Source organism: Amblyomma americanum, chromosome 4, assembly GCF_052857255.1.
Source record: "Amblyomma americanum isolate KBUSLIRL-KWMA chromosome 4, ASM5285725v1, whole genome shotgun sequence".
Lineage (NCBI taxonomy): Eukaryota > Metazoa > Arthropoda > Arachnida > Ixodida > Ixodidae > Amblyomma > Amblyomma americanum.
Window position 1 is genome coordinate 8,824,041 of NC_135500.1, and position 19,728 is coordinate 8,843,768.

Consider the following 19,728-nt stretch of genomic DNA (forward strand, 5'->3'; position numbering starts at 1 on the left):
CTTTCCTAGCCCACCGCTTTTCCTCCATCCTTCTCAATCGTTCCTCAAATGCTATCTTACTGCTAGCCTCTCTGCTCTCGAAAGACGCCCATCCCATATCACCCTGTACCCCTGATTTGGTGTATTGCCATGTTCTCCCAAAGCTAACCTCCCTACTCCCCGTTGCCTAATTTCCAGCCTTGCTTGAACATCTGGTCTCATACACAGGACCGCATTCCCGAACGTCAGGCTAGGGACCATCACCCCTTTCCAGATCCCTGTTACCACCTCATACCTATTGTAATTCCACAGTGCCCTATTTTTCATGACAGCTGCATTCCTACTTGCTTTATTCATTACATATTTTGCATGCTCTGTCAGATACTCAACACTGTTATTTATCCACACCCCAAGATACTTGTACTCATTCACTACTTTTAGCACGAACTCCTGTATTCTATGCTCGCCGCCCTCTTCATTAAATGTCATGACTGCAGATTTTTCCTTACTATACTTGAAGCCTAATCTATCTCCCTCTGTACTGCATATGTCTAACAACTTCTGCAGGTCTTCCTTGTTGTCAGCCATTATCACTATATCGTCCGCATATATTAGTCCCGGTAATGTCTGTTTAATCAATTCCCCTTGCTTGAAAAAAGATAGGTTGAAACCTAGTCCGCTCCCCTCTAGCTTGGCCTCCAAACCTTGCAGGTACAACATGAACAACAAAGGGGACAGAGGACATCCTTGTCTAAGCCCCCGCTGTATCTCTATAGGCCCTGATACATATTTTTCCCATTTTATGAGCACTCTGTTACCTCTATATATATCTTTTAAAAGATTAATTACTCCATTTTCCACATCCAATGTGCCCAATATGTCCCACAAATGCTCCTGAGTAACGTTGTCATAGGCTCCCCTAATATCCAGAAATGCTAGCAATAAGAGCCTATGTTCCTTTTACGCAATTTCTATACACTGTGTCAATGAAAATAGATTGTCCTCCAACCTCCTTTGTTTCCGGAACCCATTCTGTAGTTCCCCTAACACCCCCTCGTTCTCCACCCAAGCCTGCAGTCTATCCTTTATAATTTGCATCACCACCCTGTAAACCACAGATGTCACTGTTATGGGGCGATAGTTACTTACGTCTGCTTTGTCCCCCTTTCTCTTATATATCATGTTCATTCTACTTAATCGCCATTCATCGGGAACTTTCTCATCCACTATCATTTTGTTCACTACCTGTAGTAATGTTTGCTTGGATTTTGGTCCTAACTTCTTTATCAACATAATCGGGATACCATCTGGTCCTGTTGATGTGCCACTAGGAACCTTCTTCTCTGCCCTTTCCCACTCTCCTTGCTCAAGTGAAGCTATTGCTGTAACCGGTCTATCCTCCTTCGATAAATTATGTGCCACGTGCTTTGCTGAAAATTTTTCCGTCATCCTTGTTCCTATGTGTTTTATTGCTTCATCCCCTTCTAGTCGAATACCCTCATCTGTAACAATAAACCTTTGTTCTAGCCTAGTTTTATTACTCATTGCATTTAGATGTTTCCAGAATTTTTGGGCTGCTTTTCGATCCTTTTTATTTACTTTTGACATCCATTGGGCACCCTTTCTTCTAATTTTCTCATTAATCAAATAGGATGCGTCCCTTCTACACTTTATGAAGGTATCCCATTTTCTGTCTACTTCAGGTTTTGGTTCCCCCCTCTTCTTGGAATATCTGTGTTCCCTGGATGCTTCCTTGCGCTTTTCTATTGCCCTCTTGACCTCCTCATCCCACCAACTCTTGGGTTTGCATCTTTTCCCTTTTAGCTTTACTCGCACCTTAGCTAGCTCTAGCTCCAGTAATCGAGTAATCGAGCTAATTTGGTATAAGTCCATTCTGTTTCACTATCCTCAAAAATTACTTTCTCGATTTGTTTGGCTGCTACTTCCAAAAATTTCCCCCTGATTGTTTATCCTGATTCAGTCCTACATTGCTTTTTCTTCTGAAGCTCAACTTGATACGCTTGTGGTTACTACCTAGACTTCTGGAACCATCTTCATCTATGCTCATTACCCCTAATCTGTTATACATCCTCTGTGACATTAGTGCATAATCTATCGTCGAGTGCAGACTCCCCGCCTCCCAAGGCAACGCCACCTAGCGTTGGGCTCTGGGTTTGAATTATCCTTTTCGTACTCAGGCGCGGCCAGAATAAAGCGGTTCCTGCTCGTGGGATCTCGGCTTCATTGCCGCTAAGTGCTTGCGCATCGCGCCTCCAGGGCTCTGCTGAATTATATGTAACAGCGGCCGGAAAACGAACACGTTCCGTGCGAATCACGAGGCGGCTAGGCAGACAAGTGCAAGCGATAGCGGGTAATCGCGCGTTTCAAACACGCACCATGCTGAGTGTGCGGCAATAGGGACTAGCTGGCTGTTTGATGTCTATTTTCGTCTTCCCCGTATAATGTTGCGCATTACCAGTCGCACGATGCGTTGCAGGCGCATTGTTTGATTGCTTGTCTTTGCGCTGCGCTATCAGCTACAAGGGACACCGCATTTGGCATCCGTACAGGCCTGGGTACTTATTCGCAGAAACGCGTAAGAATATGCTATCACTCGCGCTTGCTGGCCTGGCTGTCTCGTTGCGCTCGTGAAGCACGGTGGCATGGCGACGCCCTGGCTACTGTCAGAACGTAACAAATGCAGGCAGCGCCACCCTGGCCACTCGAAACGAACTCGCAAAGCGGGGGCTTGACAAGGAAACGATGAGCAATCATCCCTCTATTTTTGCTGCGCATGCGCACGGGACACATAACTCAAACCCAGAGCCTAACTTTAGATGGCGCGGACTTGCTCCGCAGAGCACCGTCGGCGCGTTCTAGACAGGGCTGCTCACCACTGTACATACTACCGCAAGACGGGACAGCGCCTTGAATGCCTGTCCAATCCAGCCCCATATGCTGCAGCCAGTTTCGACCTTAAAAGGTCGAAACTGGCTGCAGTATATCAGGCTGGATTGGATAGCCATTCAGGGCCTTTGCAAAGTGTCTGCTACTTCAGGCAGTCCGCCGGCAGCATTAGAAACACTCCTACGAAAAAATGAAGTCCTGTTCAAGAACGAGCTAGGAACCATGCAGGGAGAGCAGGTAAGCCTGCGGTTCAAGGATGGCCAAGTATCCCATTTTCTCAAAGCACGGAGTGTACCTTTCGCTCTCGTGAAAGGGCTAGAGGCTCAACTACAAAAGCTCAACAAATTGAGAATCATTTCTCGCGTCGCCAGTAGCAAGTACACTGCGCCAATTGTTCACGTTGTAAAGTACGATGGGTCAATTGGAATTAGAATTCGATGATCTTTTGGCAGCTTTGGCGGGAGGTCAACAGTTCTAGAAAATCGATTTAAGTAGGGCTTATCAGCAAGTCGAGATAGACGAGGGATCGAAAGCCTACCTCACTTTGAACACGCACAAAGGCTTATATCTGCTTAATCCTTTGTCTTTTGCACAGCCTCAGCACCCGTGATCTTTCCGGAGATCGTGGATAATGTCTTAAGGGTCTTGACTGGATTACTTGCCACATCGGTGACATAATAGTCACCGGCAGGACGGCAGAGGAGCATCTGTAAAATTTGGAGGCTGTACTGAAACGATTGTCAGAGAGCGGCATCAGAATAAAGAAGGAAAAGTGCGAATTTTTCAGACAAGCTGCAGTCCTTGGGAGATGTGATTAGCAGGCACGGAGTTGAACCGGCTGGGGACAAGCTAGAAGCTATTGCAAAGGCTCCGCATCCCGCGGACAAGCAGCAGTTACGTTCACTGCTTGTCTTGACAAACTGCTACGGCCATTTTGTTCCCAAACTATCAAGCGTTGTTCTTCCTCTCAACAGATTGCTAGGGCCTAGAATGACGTGTGCAAAGCAGCCTTCTCGATTATCAAGAAGCTGCTGTCGCAGCCACCGGTTCTCACGCACTACGACCCCAGTGCACCACTGCAGTTGTGTGATGCATCGGCATACGGTATAGGAGCTGTGATCTCTCATGTGCAGCCAAACGGTGATTGCCATCCGGTGGCGTTGCGTACATTATATTCAGGAGAGGTCAATTATGGGGAACTTGCGCTGAAGTTTGCGGTGCTGATTGCAGCGCCATAACAAACTGCCTAGCGAGAAGAGCAATCAGTTTTGGGTAGTGCTCTTAGTACTTTTCCGCGCCGCCCTCAGGCGGTTATTGGCGTGAGCCTCCGCGCTCTGTCGAAGGTGCACGTGCCGTGCGTTAGCTGTCTAGGCTACGCCGAGAGAAGCTAGGCAATGAACGCTGTCAGCCAAACGCGGGTATCTAATCGCGCAGAATGTGTTCTCGCTTTTGCAGTGGCCCAAGCGGCTGACAAAAGCAGTTTTGAGTCACCGAATGGAACAATTGCAGTGCCACCTTGGCAGCGCCGGTTCCCTATAGTCAGTAGAAAAAAGAGGCACTAACTGTTGTTTTCGGCGGCAAACGCTTCCACTACTACCTTTTTGGTCGTCCGTTTGTTCTTGTTGCGGACCACAAACCCTTACGGACAATTTTGGCCCCAAGACGGGAATCTCAAACATTGCCGATGTTAGGCCCAACAGAAGTGTTACTAGATTACAACGCTGGGCTGCAGTTCGGTCTGCGTACAATTTTATCTTCAAGTATAAACCATTCTCTCAAAACGCTGACGCCGATTGCTTATCTCGATTGCCTGTGCCAAGCGAAAGTGAAGAACGCTCGGTTGAGCAACGACAACAGCAATTTTATTTCCTACGTGTACAGACACTGCCGATTGACTATCGTGAGGTGGCACGTGAAACTTGCCGAGGTCCGCTTCTAAGGCAAGTCATGCAACACGTAATGAACGGTTAGCCTGAGCACGTAGTGAGAGAAGAAATGAAGCCATTATTTCACAGACTCTGTGGACATTCTGCCAAACTAGGATGTTTCATTCATGAAATGCGTGATGTTATTCCTCGAAAATACGAGGTTCAAATGCTCGAAGAATTGCATTGTTAGAATGAAAGAACTTGCACGCAGCTAGGTGTCGTAACCAGGCATCGATCGCGGCATCGCAACTAATCTGCGCTCGTGCAATCCCTGTCTAACTCAACGCACAATGCCTTGCCCTGCTCCTCTTCACCCGCGGGCATGGCCAACAAAACCATGGGAACGTCTGCACATTGATTTTGCAGGACTTTTCAAGGGTGCCGTGATCTTGGTTGTAGTCGGCGCTCTCTCCAAGTGGCCCGAGAGCTGTGCCAGTGCGTGACACGTCCACAGAAGGCACAGTAAACCTGCTCCATGAAATCGTCTGCAGGTTTGGTTACCTTGAAGTAGTGGTGTCTGTGAATTGGCCGCAATTCATTTCGGCTGTTCTTTTAAACCATCTGAAAAGCATTGGCACGTGGCATGTACGGACATCAGCCTACCATCCCATCAGTAATAAGCAAGCTGAACGATTTGTCCAAACCTTGAAAGCGACATAACTTAAAAGTACCGCCGCAAACTTAAGCACAACGTTGGAGGAGTTTTGTTATCTTACAGGAACACTTCACGCAAGGCCGAGGCGTAGGCCATTCTTTTGCTACAGAGGCAGCTGCGCACCCGACTTTACGCAGCCAAGCCGTCGCTGCAGCGGCAAGGCAGTTCGTCCAGACAACGCATCGCAAGCAGCGCATAGGTGCATTTGCTGTTGGTGATAGTCCTCTGGTGCGAAATTTCAGACGCGGTGAAAGGTGGATAACCTGCTATCGTGATGGCGCCAACTGGACCTGTTTCGTGCACACTACGAGTAGAAACCGCTCTTAGCGTGTGTGTTTGTAACTGTCACCAGAACCACATAATTCAAGCTATGAGCATGGACTCGAGTTGTACGCCTGAGCAGCGGGAGGACTTCGATCAGCCGCATTCAGCGACGGCGGCGGTGCAGTAAGAATCCCCCCTCTGCCAGCTACGACAGGGCGCCGTTATCGTGAAAGGCACCGGCACCCTCCGGACCGCTATGTGCCGTAGACTACGATGCTTTTGTGTTTAACTTGCATGCCCTCGAATGAAAACGGCAACGGGGGAGTGTAGTAGCTGCGCGCAGATTTATAACGACACGCGCGCTACTGGGATACGCCCCTTCGCTTACAGGTATACTGCTGCGCCGAGTGCCCTCGCAGCTCTTCGTCCTAGCGCGTCACTGACGGCGGCTCCGGTCGCTCGCCAGTAACTTTGTAACATGGAATAAATTCCGTCAGCGCACTTCGCTCCAGCTTCATGGTCCTCGCATGCACGGAAGAACACCACAGCTTCATTTTCTAGGGGTTCCTGGTTCTTTATCGTAGCGCTTTGCTTTTCTCTCAGACACTACTTTTGCCTCCCGATGTAGCACTGAGTAATGTTTCGGCGGACCGCACCGGTGATACAATAGGCACAAGCTTTTCCCTGGCCTGGTGCTCGGCTTATTAGGGGTGAAATGCTTGGGTAATGGGTCTTTGACCCAACCTTGAGTAATAGAAAATAAAATTGAAGGACACTTTGTAAATTTCAAAGTGTGTTAGGCGAAAGCCTTTGCCTTTTCGACTGACTATGGTAAGCTTTTCCGCTTCCCTGGCCTTGGTGCCCGGTGACATGTTAGCCCGCCGCATGCGCATTCGCTCATTCTTTATCTGGCGTTTGGCATTGGGGGAATCCACATTATTGGGGCGCTTCTCCGAACCGCTTGTCGTGGAATCATCACCGGGCCGCTTGGGAGCCATCCGACAAACTCGACTGCTGCAACGAGACTCTCTCGTCTGACGAAGGAGCGTTGCCGCGCGAGCCGCTGTGCCCTCACGTGATTGCTGAGAGAGTGTAAAAGGGAGAGGCCACAACTGTGGCGGCGCAACTGTTGCTATGCGCCGCTGTGCGATCACGTGATTGCTGAGAGAGTGTGAGGGGAGAGGCCCCGGCTGGAACCGTTCCAGGGCACGGACGGTCGGACGCCGCGATTATGAGCCATTTAAGGCTTTCGCCTTAATACCTTGTGCCATCGCGCTCTTTGGCCATAGCTGCCCTGGCGCCATAAAAATCGATAGTCACCATAATCATCAAATCTGGGTGGGACCCACGTTTTGGCTTTGCGGAAGTGGCCAGTAATTTGGCTGCAGTAAAGGCCCGCCATCACAGTGTTGTATCGGGCTGTTATGGCATTAGAATGACTTAAAATCAACATGTTATTAGGAAGAATCACGGCGATGGCATCCTTTCAGAGTGTGGTGGAATGCCTGAAAACCGCCACGCTATTTGATAGGTAAAAATTTATAAGGTAGCTCCAGGTAGGAACCTGTCAGTTAGCACGAAAACCACAAGAAAACGAAAGATGTCGCTATCACTTGGAGCGCTGATGTGACGGCCAAACAGGTTAGATAGGTATGTATACTACCTCGATGGAAAGAAACGCGAAAAACCCGGCGCCAATACGCCCCGCTGTTGGAAATAATATTCATCGCGCTTTTACGTGCGTGGTACGAAAAAGACGTTAGAGCCGTCCTAGAATGTACCACGGGCGAGTCTAGGGTCTTTTTGCTATCACCAAAGCAAAAGCACTGTGAAAAGAAATTGAAACAGCGGAACGTGCTGCGCCGGGTTTTTCGCGTTTTTTTCCATCGAGGTAGTACATCGAGGCTCAGAGCGTCCGCTTTGCAGGGGCTGGTGGCGGGAGCCACGGTACTCTTTTTTAATGCGTAAGCATTTATCTCCCAATAGCACAAAAGACGGCGGCCGCCGTTTATGGCACGAAATTTCGGAGAATATCGGAGCATCTTTAACAAGGCACCGAATTTCATTTGTGTGCCACGTCATCGTGGTCAGGGCATCTTCACATGACCGCCATGCATTGCTTGGACATATGTTTCAAGATTTTCGCCTACCAGCATCTCGCCCTTTGCAGTGCATGCATCAATCTACGTCAACATGCGCAGAGTACTGTGAACCGGGACTGCAGTTGGAGATACAGCGCAATCAAGCTTAAATGGGCCTCGCGGTTGCTCCGCAGTCGCTAGATACGGCAGCATCGGAAGCATTCAGAGAACTAATCTGTTCATATACCTTGTGCAGTTCTACATATAATGCTTCCGCCTTCTCACCGGTGAGCAGTCTGAAGTGTGCCTGCCGAATTTTTTTTTTTTTGTAGAACACCGGACGCGAAATTCAGAGGTCGTGGGTTTGAGTCACACCGGCGACATGCCTTCTAATTTCTAAACAATCATCTTTCAGCGATAAAATGATTACACTATTATTACTCTTTTAACCCGAAGAATCAAAGAAAAAGAGAAACAGAAATCAAGAATTAGTCGCAGCGTGAACAAAAAGGGGACAACTACAGAGAACGATCTGGACAGGACGACAGGACGTCCTGTATTGATCGTTCCTAGTAGTTGTCCACGTCTTGTTCACGCTGCGACAAACTCTTGCATTATATATCAACACCAACTGGCCCAAACTTTAGTACTAGTGAAAAGAGAGAAGCAGTTCCCTGTGATGTTAGGTTTCGGTGCCTGCTGGCTTCCTTCGTATATTATGTCTCAAGCGTAGTTACGCAGCTTTTAATGGCCGCCAGGTGGCTGAGTGGTTATGGCGCTCGGCTGGTGACCTGAGAGACGCGCGTTCGATCCCGGCCGCGGCAGTCGGATTTCAATTGAGGCGAAATTCTAGAGTCCCGTGTAGTGTGCGATGTTAGTGCACGTTAAAGAACCTCAGGTGGTCAAAATCTTCGGAGTCCTCCAACACGACGTGGTGCCGTATCCATGGTGCCAGTATCCAACATGGCGCCAGTATCCAGCAATACTCACGCTACACTTCACGGGTGCTCCATGATGATTTTCCAGAAAATACAAATGCTCCTTGCTTCCCGCAGTGACGTTGTTTAAGTGGGGCATGAAAGGAATACTTCTTGAGATGCTTTCCTTGCAGGGCCGTCCTTACATCCGCGTGACGCACGATGTATGCATCGAGGAGGTCTTCAACATTTTCACGCGGGAGTGGAAGCTCACTCTCCCGAGGATTGTCCTCGTCGTCATCTCAAGCTTCACCACCTGGCAGGAGTGGAGTTCGCCACGACAACTAGAAAACTTCAAAGAAGGTCTGACAAAGGTTAGCCCATTAAACGTCTCGCCGTGAGCACGGTTTGCCGAGATGCGAGGAAATAGCTGGCGTCAGGTTGAACTCTGGCCTGCATTAGTGGTCGGTTTTGTTTTCGTGCTGTTTTTCAAATACTGAGGGTTTACCACCGTTTCACAGGTACTAAATCGTTTACTCTAGACCGACTCACAGGACGATCTCTATGGTAGCAGACTGCAGGCTGAGTGGCACACATGCCGACCAGAAATCGAGATTACGGTGTTGGCAACACCATTGTATGGGGCTCCTACCGCATTTAGCATGTGTTGTCACATGGTGATTTGGAGATTGGAACAGCCGCTATGGCCGCTAGTACGTATACTGATTTACCTGAAAACCATTGTGATGTACTGTCGCTAAGTTCTACAACTGACATTTTTATCTCGGCGTGCGCCAGTGATTCTGCGCATTGCGAAGTTGAATAAACATGCGCAGAAAGCTGAGTATCTTGCGGGGTTTTGCGGGCGTGCGCACGCTTAAAGCCATAGCGTGCTCATGCTGCGGGCATGTGGCGGTTTGCGTTGGAGAGAATGGCAGCGGCACCCCGCCTTCTTCGGACCAAATGCATGTCATCATTTTAGCGTTTATTTCTCACGCTCTCATCTATACAAAAACAAAGCCTAGCATGAGTCCACTTCAAGACCACAACGTAACGGCAGGCTAAATGTGTCATGGTTACACCGGTGACAGCCCACGCAACGCAGCGCGTGATGCGCACACAAGCCTACAGAATACGCCCAACTAAGAGCGGCTAATAGCTTCATGCGTATGTCCAAATGCTTGAGGACACTGTTGGTCGTTGACTTTCCTACAGAAGCGAAATAAATGTAGTGCTTCACAATCTTGTTGGGTGTAAGCAACTTTCCCCGTTGCTACAGGAAGGACATGACCGCGTTCTTAATCGCCGAGGAAGGTGCCCTATATAGAGGGAGTACAGAATGCATTTTGTGCTTAAAACATTGCATTCCTCACAGATGAAAATACCAGCGGGAAATCGAACAAATATATTGCGCAATATATGAACATATGGCAGGGTGTAAAACGCCTCCAGAAATCCAAAAGTTTAAACTCAATTTGAAGGCTATTATCAAACCAAAACGTCATGTAAAAATTTACATAGCTGGCAGGCGCATGAAAGTTAAGACCTGAAGTCTCGCTGGTATTGGGAGGAAAATTTGCGGCTTTCAAACAGCTATATCAGCGCGCTATAAGTTTTGTTTCAAATATCTGCAGCGCACAGTGGTCAGAGAGATTGCACTGTATTTCTTAGCAGAATATTTGCTAGCAGGCTTATAGACCAATACCGATCTGTGACAAGCAAGATGCGGTTGCATTGCTTTCACCGGCTGGAACGGCCTCTGAAAACTTGGGGGTGAAATGTAGGCTTAGCACCTGTAGGCATGCACGGAAGGAAAAGTTTTCAAAGCAGTTTTCTGATTTCGCAGTGCACCTTTGATGTCCTCGCTTCGTGCACAACGTCCAAATTATTCCTAGATCAGGTTCCAAAAGTATGAAGCGTCACTTGGAAGACAATGTATGTTTAAAGCACCTACGCACGGGAGCGACTACTTGCTCGGGGTACGGAATGGGAGCGTGGCCCATAAAAACATTGGCAAAGACAAAAAAACTAGCAGAAATGTTTTTCTTGTTTCGCAGAGTATTCGTGGAGGCGGCTGCTTGTTAACAGTTGGCCAATGCTTTGAAGAAGAGTGTAGTGCTCAGGAATATGTTTTTCAAACATGATTACAAATGGCGTTTCGCGTTGGATTGAAGAGATGAAGTAAACGCTGCACTTTCTGAGGCAGCATGAGTTAATGAAGGTATTTCGGAACAGGCTGCAAGGTTTGTAGCTCTCTACGATTACGGATTGAAACTATGCGTTAAAAAGTGTGGCTTTTTCAGCGGCCTTATAGATAGTAATTCGTCCATCAAAAATAGAATCTCAAGCGAATCTTCCGACCGACCCCAAAAATTTTCAAACGAAGCCCACCACAGAAATTGAATTAAAGTGGTTTTGTCAGTGGTTTAAAGTGGATCAATAGGGATTAGTGGATGAATTATGGTAAAATAATACAGGTTAGTGGGTAGTAAATGCTACCGCTTTAAACTTCTGGCTGGTCCAAAAGCCAATAATACATCACACTATTGGGTACCAGGGCTTTCGGAAGCCTGCAGAAGGATCCGATGGAAAGGTGAAATTCGATTCTGCGCAGCGTAGCTTCGCATGAAGCGTCATTAAACGGCAGTATCATGCTTTTTATTCTTTTGTAAACGAGGACGAAAACACTATCACTCTGAACTTTACAATAGACGATAAAGATTGAGGAGAATTTTTCAGCATTGAGTATTGCGTCGTGCACGCAAGAATCAGTGCACAGCATTATGTCAGCTTTAGTCTTGGCCAGTAGAGCGAAATATTCTTCCTTTTTATTTTTTCACTTTTGGAGAGCTCACAGCAGTGCACGTAAATTTGTTTTCCGGTTCTGCGCTGGCAGCGGAATTTGACTGTTACTGTGCATTTTCCACCACATCGTCAGTAAAGTTCGAACGGGTAGTTGGCACTTAGTTGCTTAGTAGCTGGCACAAAGTTTGTTTTTTTCGTGCTGTTTTCGCTTTTACATTTTTTTGGCTGAATAATTATCACAATTTTCCCTCATTGCATAGAAACACTCCATGTACGTAATAACACCTTGTGGAGATGTGATAAACTTCATCTGTCGATGCGTCACCGGACGGCAGGTGAGCAGGCAATTCGCTCTTGCAGGCGGCGAACACCACCGCCATGTGGATACTCACCAACGGAATCAATGTGGGCATTGCAAAAGAGATAGGCTCCTGGGTGGGCGAGGAGCTGGTGCAGAGGCTCATCATGAGGTGTCACCGGCACCCGCACACCGACTTCGAGAAGCGGCCACCCCTCTGCCTGCTGGGAATTGTGCGCGAGGACCTGCTCACATGCGCTGAAAAATTTGATGCGAACAAGGTCAGAGTTTCCTCTTCCACTCACATATGTGGGCATTGCGGGAATTCAATTTGGTGCCATGTTTGAAAAAATGCTATCCTCTCTCCTATGGCTATGATGTTGGCATGTGCTATAAACATGTAAAGTTGATTTTTTTAAACGGCAAATAATTTAGACAGCAAAGATGTATTGAATGAAGGTTTCATTCTGTTTTGTTTCATTTCATTTGCTCTTTTATGTCGATTATTGGTGACAAATGCAAAAGACCTATTCTGGCAGGAGTCCCCAAGTAAGGGGGTGCTGTGAAACGTCTTCAAGTCGAAGAAAACAGAACTAGAGGCAATACAGACATTACGGCAAACAAGGTGACAATAAAAACGTAGAATTAAAAACCTGTGAGAGACCACATTTTTTCAGCAAGCAACACAAATAAGATTTAAAAAAAAAACTTCGTTCGCAGAAGCATCTGAATCAAGCTTAAGGACAGAACACTGCCTAAACGCGGGTATCGGTAAACGGGAAAGCTACTTGTTTTGCAAAGGAAACAAAAATAGAGGGCCTACGCTATCAATCACATCACCTGAAATATCAGGGGATAAGATAACGAGCTGCATCTGAACAAGTCGAGAAGACAAACGCGGCAGAAACAAAAATCACGACCGCACAATTATGTAAATTGTGCATTAACGTCATTTCACAGCCTCTTGCGCGCAAAGACTAACGGCAGTAGGTCGCTTAAAGAGTAGCTTAGGAAGCCAAGAAGAAACCGCACTCGGAATTAAAAACAAGAAATTGAGAAAAGCAAAGGAGAAGTGAGTATTAAGAGCCTGATTACGCATACTGTAGCGTTTGCAAAAATCTCTGGCCGAGAGGGTCACTAGGTCGTCACCCCTTTCGTAAAATGGGGCCATGACATTGGATTTGTAGACAATTTAACTTGATTTAAAATAATTTTCCAACTTGGAAAACAATGCATATTTGGAGGCATGCATGGATGAGTAGACTAGGTAAGGTAATAATCAAATCATTGTTATTCTAGATGTAAATTCTGCAAAACCGCAGCTAAAAAACGATATTGTTCAATTACAAACATATGGCGACAAAGAATAGGCAAATGTTGGCAGTGTCATATGGCCAGCTAAGATATTGTGCTTCTCCTTGGTTTTACCCGTTTGTGACAGGTTTTGTTTCTTTTGTTTTTTGTTCATTTGAACCGCAAGGGTTCCTGGCGGGAGATTACATGAGGGGTGGGCGCAAGAACGGCAGTTAACAAAGAATGTTACGTGGGAATCATGACGATGACATGGCTTCCTCGATGGCAGTCTTGAAATGGGCAGGGTCCGACATGAGCGCTAAGCCGCAGGGAAGCTAGGTCATTCCAGTCGCGAGCTGTGTGCACAAAAAATGACTTCTTGAATGTAGTAGTGCGGGCACGATGCTGGATGACGCTGTTAGGATGGGCTACGCGGGGTGTTCGACGTACTGGTACAATGAGCTTACTGTAACGGGGTGAACAATGGAAAAACCTGCGATAAAGGCAGAGACGTGAAATTCAGCGATGGGAAGCGAGAGGGGTAAGTTGTAGTTGGAACTTTAAGGTGGATATGATAGAGTATCTCGAGTAGTAAGAAAGAATTAAGCGAGGGGCACGATTCTGAACAGATTCAAGGGCTAGGTAAGGTTAGAGTGAGGGGGGTCAAGTATTGCGCAAGTGTATTCAAGTTTAGGTCGCACAAGTGTTTTATAAGTTATTTTAAAGAAGCAGGTGCCATGCGCAGGTTACGACGGAGATACCCAACTGGTCGATTAGATGAATTTAATATGTGGTTAATCTGGCAAGATCATGATAAGCCACTAGTGAGGTTAATACCAAGATACTTCCAGGAGTTAGTGGAAATAATGGCAATATCGTTAACGTCACAAGTAGGCGGAGTATAATTTAGGCGGCGGTGAAAAGAAATTTGTACAGTCTTAGTATTTAAGAACATTAGCCACGTACTCCACCACTGCTGTATGTTATCCAGCTCATTATGGAGGATGTACGGATCCTCGGCGCTAGTTAAGGGGTGGTAGAGTACTCAGTCATCAGCGAAAAGGCGAATGCTAGATGTTACCGTAGAAAGCAGGTCGCTAATGTAAATTAGAAAGAGCAAGGGGGCAAGAACTGTGCCTTGGGGTACTCCTGAAAGTCGTGTGATTAAAATGATGAGTAGCCATTAGCGGAAACAAATTTCATGCGGTCGGTTAGAAAGCTCCGAATCCAGTACAAGACACTAGGATGATTGTTTAACAGAGACATTTTACGTAGAAGGCGTGAATGGGGTTGATTATCGAAAGCTATCTCGAAATCTAGAAATAGTGCATAAGTTGGGATATTGCGGTCAAGATATGAATGAATGTCGTGCAGGAACAAAGCTAATTGGGTTTCAAGTGAGCGGTCTTTCCGGAATAAATGTTGGTTTGGGTGAAAAAAGTTGACCGATGTTAAACATGTGGCAACATTACAGTAAATGGCGTGTTCCATGATCTTAAAGCATACACTGGTTAGCGAAATGGGTCGATAATTACCTTGAGATGATCGGTCACTTTTCTTGAAAACCGGAATGGCCTTCAAATTCGCCAGTTATGTGGAATGGAGCCAGTAAAGTACTTCCTGAGTTGTGAAAAATAAGGGAAAGAATAAGACCGCAAACATTTTTAGGAGGTGGGGGGGGGGGGCGGGTTGTTCTTTAAGACTTTGATACCATTCCTTTGACACCGCATGAAGATGAACATTTTAGCGAGTCGATAATATTAACAAAACCATGTGCGTTGAAGGTGATGCCGTCCATTGGTGGATGCGGCAAAGGCGGAGGATCAGAAACATCATGACCTGTTTAATTACTAAAAACTGAAGAGAATCCATACATAGTTCATGACATGGGGTGCGTCGGATACGCCGAACTGCGCAACGCCTGCGGTGTACACTTGCCCCAACGCGTTCAAAATGGCTTGCCACTTCCACCGAACGCTGCTGCTCCTTCACTCGCATAAGCGCGTCTCGCCGCCATGTCTCTGCTGACCGGCCGTACCTGAGGGGGAACGTTCATTACTTCCATTGTACCCAGGCTGGCTCGAGGAAACCGCTCATTTGCGTTGCTCAGGTGACCTTACGGCAGGCATAGAGCGTAATACGCCTGGTTTTAGACAGATTCAAGTTGATAGATGAGCGTCTGGTGTCTGGGGTCCCAAGAAGATACAGCGCATTCCAGTTTTGTATGAACTACTTATGTAAGATATAATTTCACAAGGCTAGAAGAAAAGGAAAAAATTGGAGGACCCTTAAGCTGCGTCTTTAAGAGTGGAACGCGACAGCGTGTTGGAGCACTGCCAGGGAGTCCACGGAACGCCATCTCCCGTTCGGCGCGACGCCTTGCCCGTTAGACAAATCGCTCTGCTACCTATGTTGAAACGGACGCACGGAGCGGCAAGCCACGCAGAAGCGCTGTCAGGCGCCTGCTGAAACGCGCGGGACTCAAGTTGCAGTCGTTGTTCGTTGGAAAATCGTTGTCGGCAAACCCGATGCCACGAACGCCAGCATAGCTTCCGCGCCGAACGAACGGGCAGTAAGCCGCAAGCTTCGTGGTGAACGCACTTTGGATGTGCGCTGCGTTGTTTGCCGTTCACCGCGTGATTCCTGCGTGCCCGCACAGCCCCACTCCGCCGAACGAGACAAGCCGGAGGCGCTGCCGTCGCGCGCTATCTGTTGGGGCAGTGGCGTACATTGCGAGGAGAAGGAGCGAGGAGGAGGAGGACGATTTTTCGCTCACGGCCAACGCCGCCGATGCGGACGACACCGACTTTTCTGCGATATGGGGCCCTTAACGGTGTCGCGTTAAAATTGCTGTACATATAGGCCAGCATGCGATTAGCGTTGTTGGAGATACAGGGTGTCCCAACTAACTTTAACTTGGGTTTAAAGATATGCCACGGCAGGACAGCAGCTTGGGGATGTTTGTTACTCATTTGTGACCGAGCAGCGCATAAAAACGGGACAAGAGACAAGCGCTGTTTCTATTTTTTCTTAATTTTTGGTTTGTCCTTAACTGCATAATTCAAGATTAATTAACCAACTTTGCTAGCAACGAAGATAGGCGAAAAATAATAATGAGAAAGTTGTAGAACGGTTCGCAAAACGTTCGACTGAACCGTTTCTAACTACTACGTATTTAGCTTTTTTGGCTCCCTGCAGATGCCCGCGAAATACTGCCGACTACAAATGGGACATCTCCGCTTGCGCGCCCATATTGCAGTGCTCACAAAAGTTCGGCCTTACAAACTAGAAACATTTGCTCCCCGCAAGGGGGGGTGGGGGGGGGGTCGTCTCCAGCTTGCAGACGTTGGTGAGTGGCGACACCATCAGTTCCCGAGCATCCGCAGAACATCCCCGCAAAGGGATGATGGTGAACATTGCATCACCACTGACCCGAGCACCCGCGCCTAGCTGTGCGTGGCATCGCCGTGTCCGCGGAAAAGGGACTCATGGTGGTTGAGCCGATGCCGGGCGTTTGGACCTTTAAGGCCCCTCGGCGGAGGCAACACACCACTTTGGCCCCAGCTTCCTGTAGACGGCACCTCCGGCCTGACCCGACTGGGGGAAATCGGCAGTCGCCTTTTCCTATCCTACCCTCTATATTTCAATTTCCTACACCTTTCTCACAACTCTCCTGTCTCCTGCTCACTTCTAGTTTCTTCCTTTTTTCCTGGCGGCGAGGGTTAACCTTGTGTGGCCAACCACCCTGAGTTGCGTCATATTGGGTTATAGTTGGGGTGCACAGCTGGCGTGGGCAGGACATGCTTCCAAGTTCCTGTCCGGTCCCCAAGTTGGGCTCCATAGTGGGTGGCTGGCACCGTAGCCGAAAAACACATATATTTATGGCTCCACTCCTCGTAGAAAACAATCGCCCTCACAAACGAGGGCGGACTGATAGAACAGGACAGTTTTTTGAAAAACCCAAAAATTTTCCAAAATACCATGTTCCTCATAACGAAGTGTGGCGACACACTGCGCAAATTTCCGCGCAGCCTTTACATTGTTATCATCCGGCCCAGCGTAACGCGGCCACACGCTGGACCGCATGCCTGATAGAACACAACGCCATCGCTGCGTCACCCGAGCAATTGTCACAGACGGCGGCTACAAAAACAGGCTGCCCAGCTGGGAAGAGCGCTAGTCTACCTTCCGCTACCGTGACGAGCGTAGCGTCGGTATGCTCGTCCGCTGCCATCGGCAATCGAATAAACTATTGCTTCGTTTTTATGTTGGGGTTCGTCCTTCGGCTGAAATGACAAGCCACATCTGGTGTCCCGGACAACGGACAAGAACGCATTGCCATGTTAAAGCAAGACCAACAGCCTCAGGAATTACGTCACGGCCAACTTAATGCTTCCGTGCAGCAGCATCTTGCCGGCTCCGCTGAGGACGTCAGAACCCCGGCAGACGGCATCCCGCGCGCTACCCCGCAGGACGTCTGGCGTGTCGCTGTCAAACTTCCGACGTTTTGGGCCGACTCGCCCGAGGTATGGTTCGCCCAAGTCGAGGCCCAGTTCTCCCTCGAGCACATCACGCAAGGCTGGACGCGCTACGATTATTTCGTCACCCGCCTAGATTCCCGCTACGCCAACGATGTCCAGGATATCCTTGCCAACCCCCAACCGCCACCTTTTACAAACACCTCAAGACAGAACTCATCCGCCACCTGTCACTCTCGTAAGACCAGAAGGTGCGACAACTACAGTCCGCAGAACTTGCCGAGCGCAAGCCTTCGCAGCTCCTCTGCCGCATGCGTACTCCACGGGCAGCATGGAAATTCAGGATTCTTTTCTGCGAGCACTTTGGCTTCAACGTCTTCTCACGCACGTCCAGGCAATTCTGCAAGCTCAGCTTACGCTACCTCTCGACCAACTTGCCAGGATCGCGTCATCGAGGTCTCTTTGCTGCAGTTGTTGCCCACCGTTCAGGCTGTCGCCGCAGCGCTAAACACCATAGAGCTTGCGCGCCGTATCCACGATATCAATCGACAGCTCAGCAGCATTCAACGACGCCCGGATCAACACTTCCCGACGCGCCGCCCGCAAAGCCGTGACCGTAACACCACCCCGTCGCAGCAGCCTGGCGACGACGTCCGGTGCTGCTACCATCGACGCTTCGGGGACAGAGCACGACAGTGTCGACCAGCCTGCTCCGCTGGACATAAGGGAAACGACAACAGCAGCTCGTAGACATGGCCGTGAGCTGGCAACCTGGAGGCCATCGCATCTTCGTCAACGACCAAATTGCAAAGCGCCGGTTCCTTGTCGACAGCGGTTCCGACATCTGCTGCTACCCACGAGCCTAGCTTCAAGGTACCCGTCCTCCTACGTCTTTCGAGATAAGCGCGGCAAACCTGTCCACAATCAAGACTTACGGTTCACTCCGTCTGCACGTCCCGTTAAAAATATACGCCGGGGCCTTCATTAGAATTTTTTCCTCGCCGACGTCAGCGAGCTAATCATCAGCTCATACTTTTTGGCGCACTGCAACCTCCTTCCGGACTGCCGCCACGACTGCCTCATCGACGCGACGACAGGACATTCTTCGCCAGGACAGCGAACGACTACCCTCCCGCTGAGCATCAAAGTACTCGGTGTTGAAAATCATTCACCGCACCACGCAATCCTCGCCGAATTTGCCGGTTTGACGCGCCCTAGCGAGTTGCCATGTGATGTGCAGAACACCACTGTGCACTACATCCGGACAAACCCAGGACCTCCGGTTTTCTGCCGCGCCCGTCGCCTTGCCCCGGACCGCATAAGCATAGCCCAAATCAGAGTTCGAAGCTATGCTCCGCGAGGGAATCGCCCGCCGCTCCGAGGGCCCATGGGTTCCGCCACTTCACCTTGTCCCGATGAAGACCGAAGGCTGGCGGCCCTGTGGGGACTACCGTGCCCTCAACGCCCGCACCATTCCGGACAGGTACCCCGTTCACCACATACAGGACTTCTCCCATCGCATTTATGGCTGCCACGTTTTCTCCGTGCTGCACTTGGTGAAGGCCTACACGTAGATAAACGTCAATGCGGACGACGTTCCGACAACTGTGATCATTACTCCTTTCGGCTTGTTCTAGTTTCCCCTCATGAGCTTTGGCCTGAGGAACTCTGGACAAACCTTTCAACGCTTCATCGACGAAGTCGACCGCGGCCTCGACTTCTGCTTCGTCTATCTTGACGACATATTGGTCTTTTCCCGTAACGCCGATGAACACCACACGCACCTTCAACATTTCCAACGCCTTGATGACCACGGCCTACTCGACAATGTCCCAAAGAGCACGCTCGGCGTTTCAGTTATCAAATTTCTCGGGCTTGAAGTTTCATCAGAGGGAACTCGACCTTTGCCTCAGCGCATCTCAGACCTGCAAAATTACCACAACCCACCACCTCTAAAGAACTTCGCCGTTTCCTCGGCATGCTGAACTTTTACTGGTGTTTCTTCACACGCAGCCGACTACCAGGCTTCCTTCCATGATGCCTTGGCTGGACTACGAGGAAGCCAACCCGTCACGTGGACACCGGCGTTAACGCAACTTTTCGAAGAATGCAAAGCTAGCTAC

The 19,728-nt window shown here is 48.8% G+C and overlaps 1 protein-coding gene across 1 annotated transcript in view; it reads left to right on the forward strand.

Annotated features, from left to right (window-relative positions):
• LOC144127733 (transient receptor potential cation channel subfamily M member-like 2) overlaps positions 1-19,728 on the forward strand; it is a 547,241-nt gene that overhangs the window by 51,536 nt on the left and 475,977 nt on the right. The window contains exons 2-3 of the mRNA XM_077660634.1: positions 8,926-9,105; positions 11,897-12,115. Coding sequence (XP_077516760.1) covers positions 8,926-9,105; positions 11,897-12,115 — 399 coding nt within the window. The remainder of the gene's footprint in view (positions 1-8,925; positions 9,106-11,896; positions 12,116-19,728) is intronic.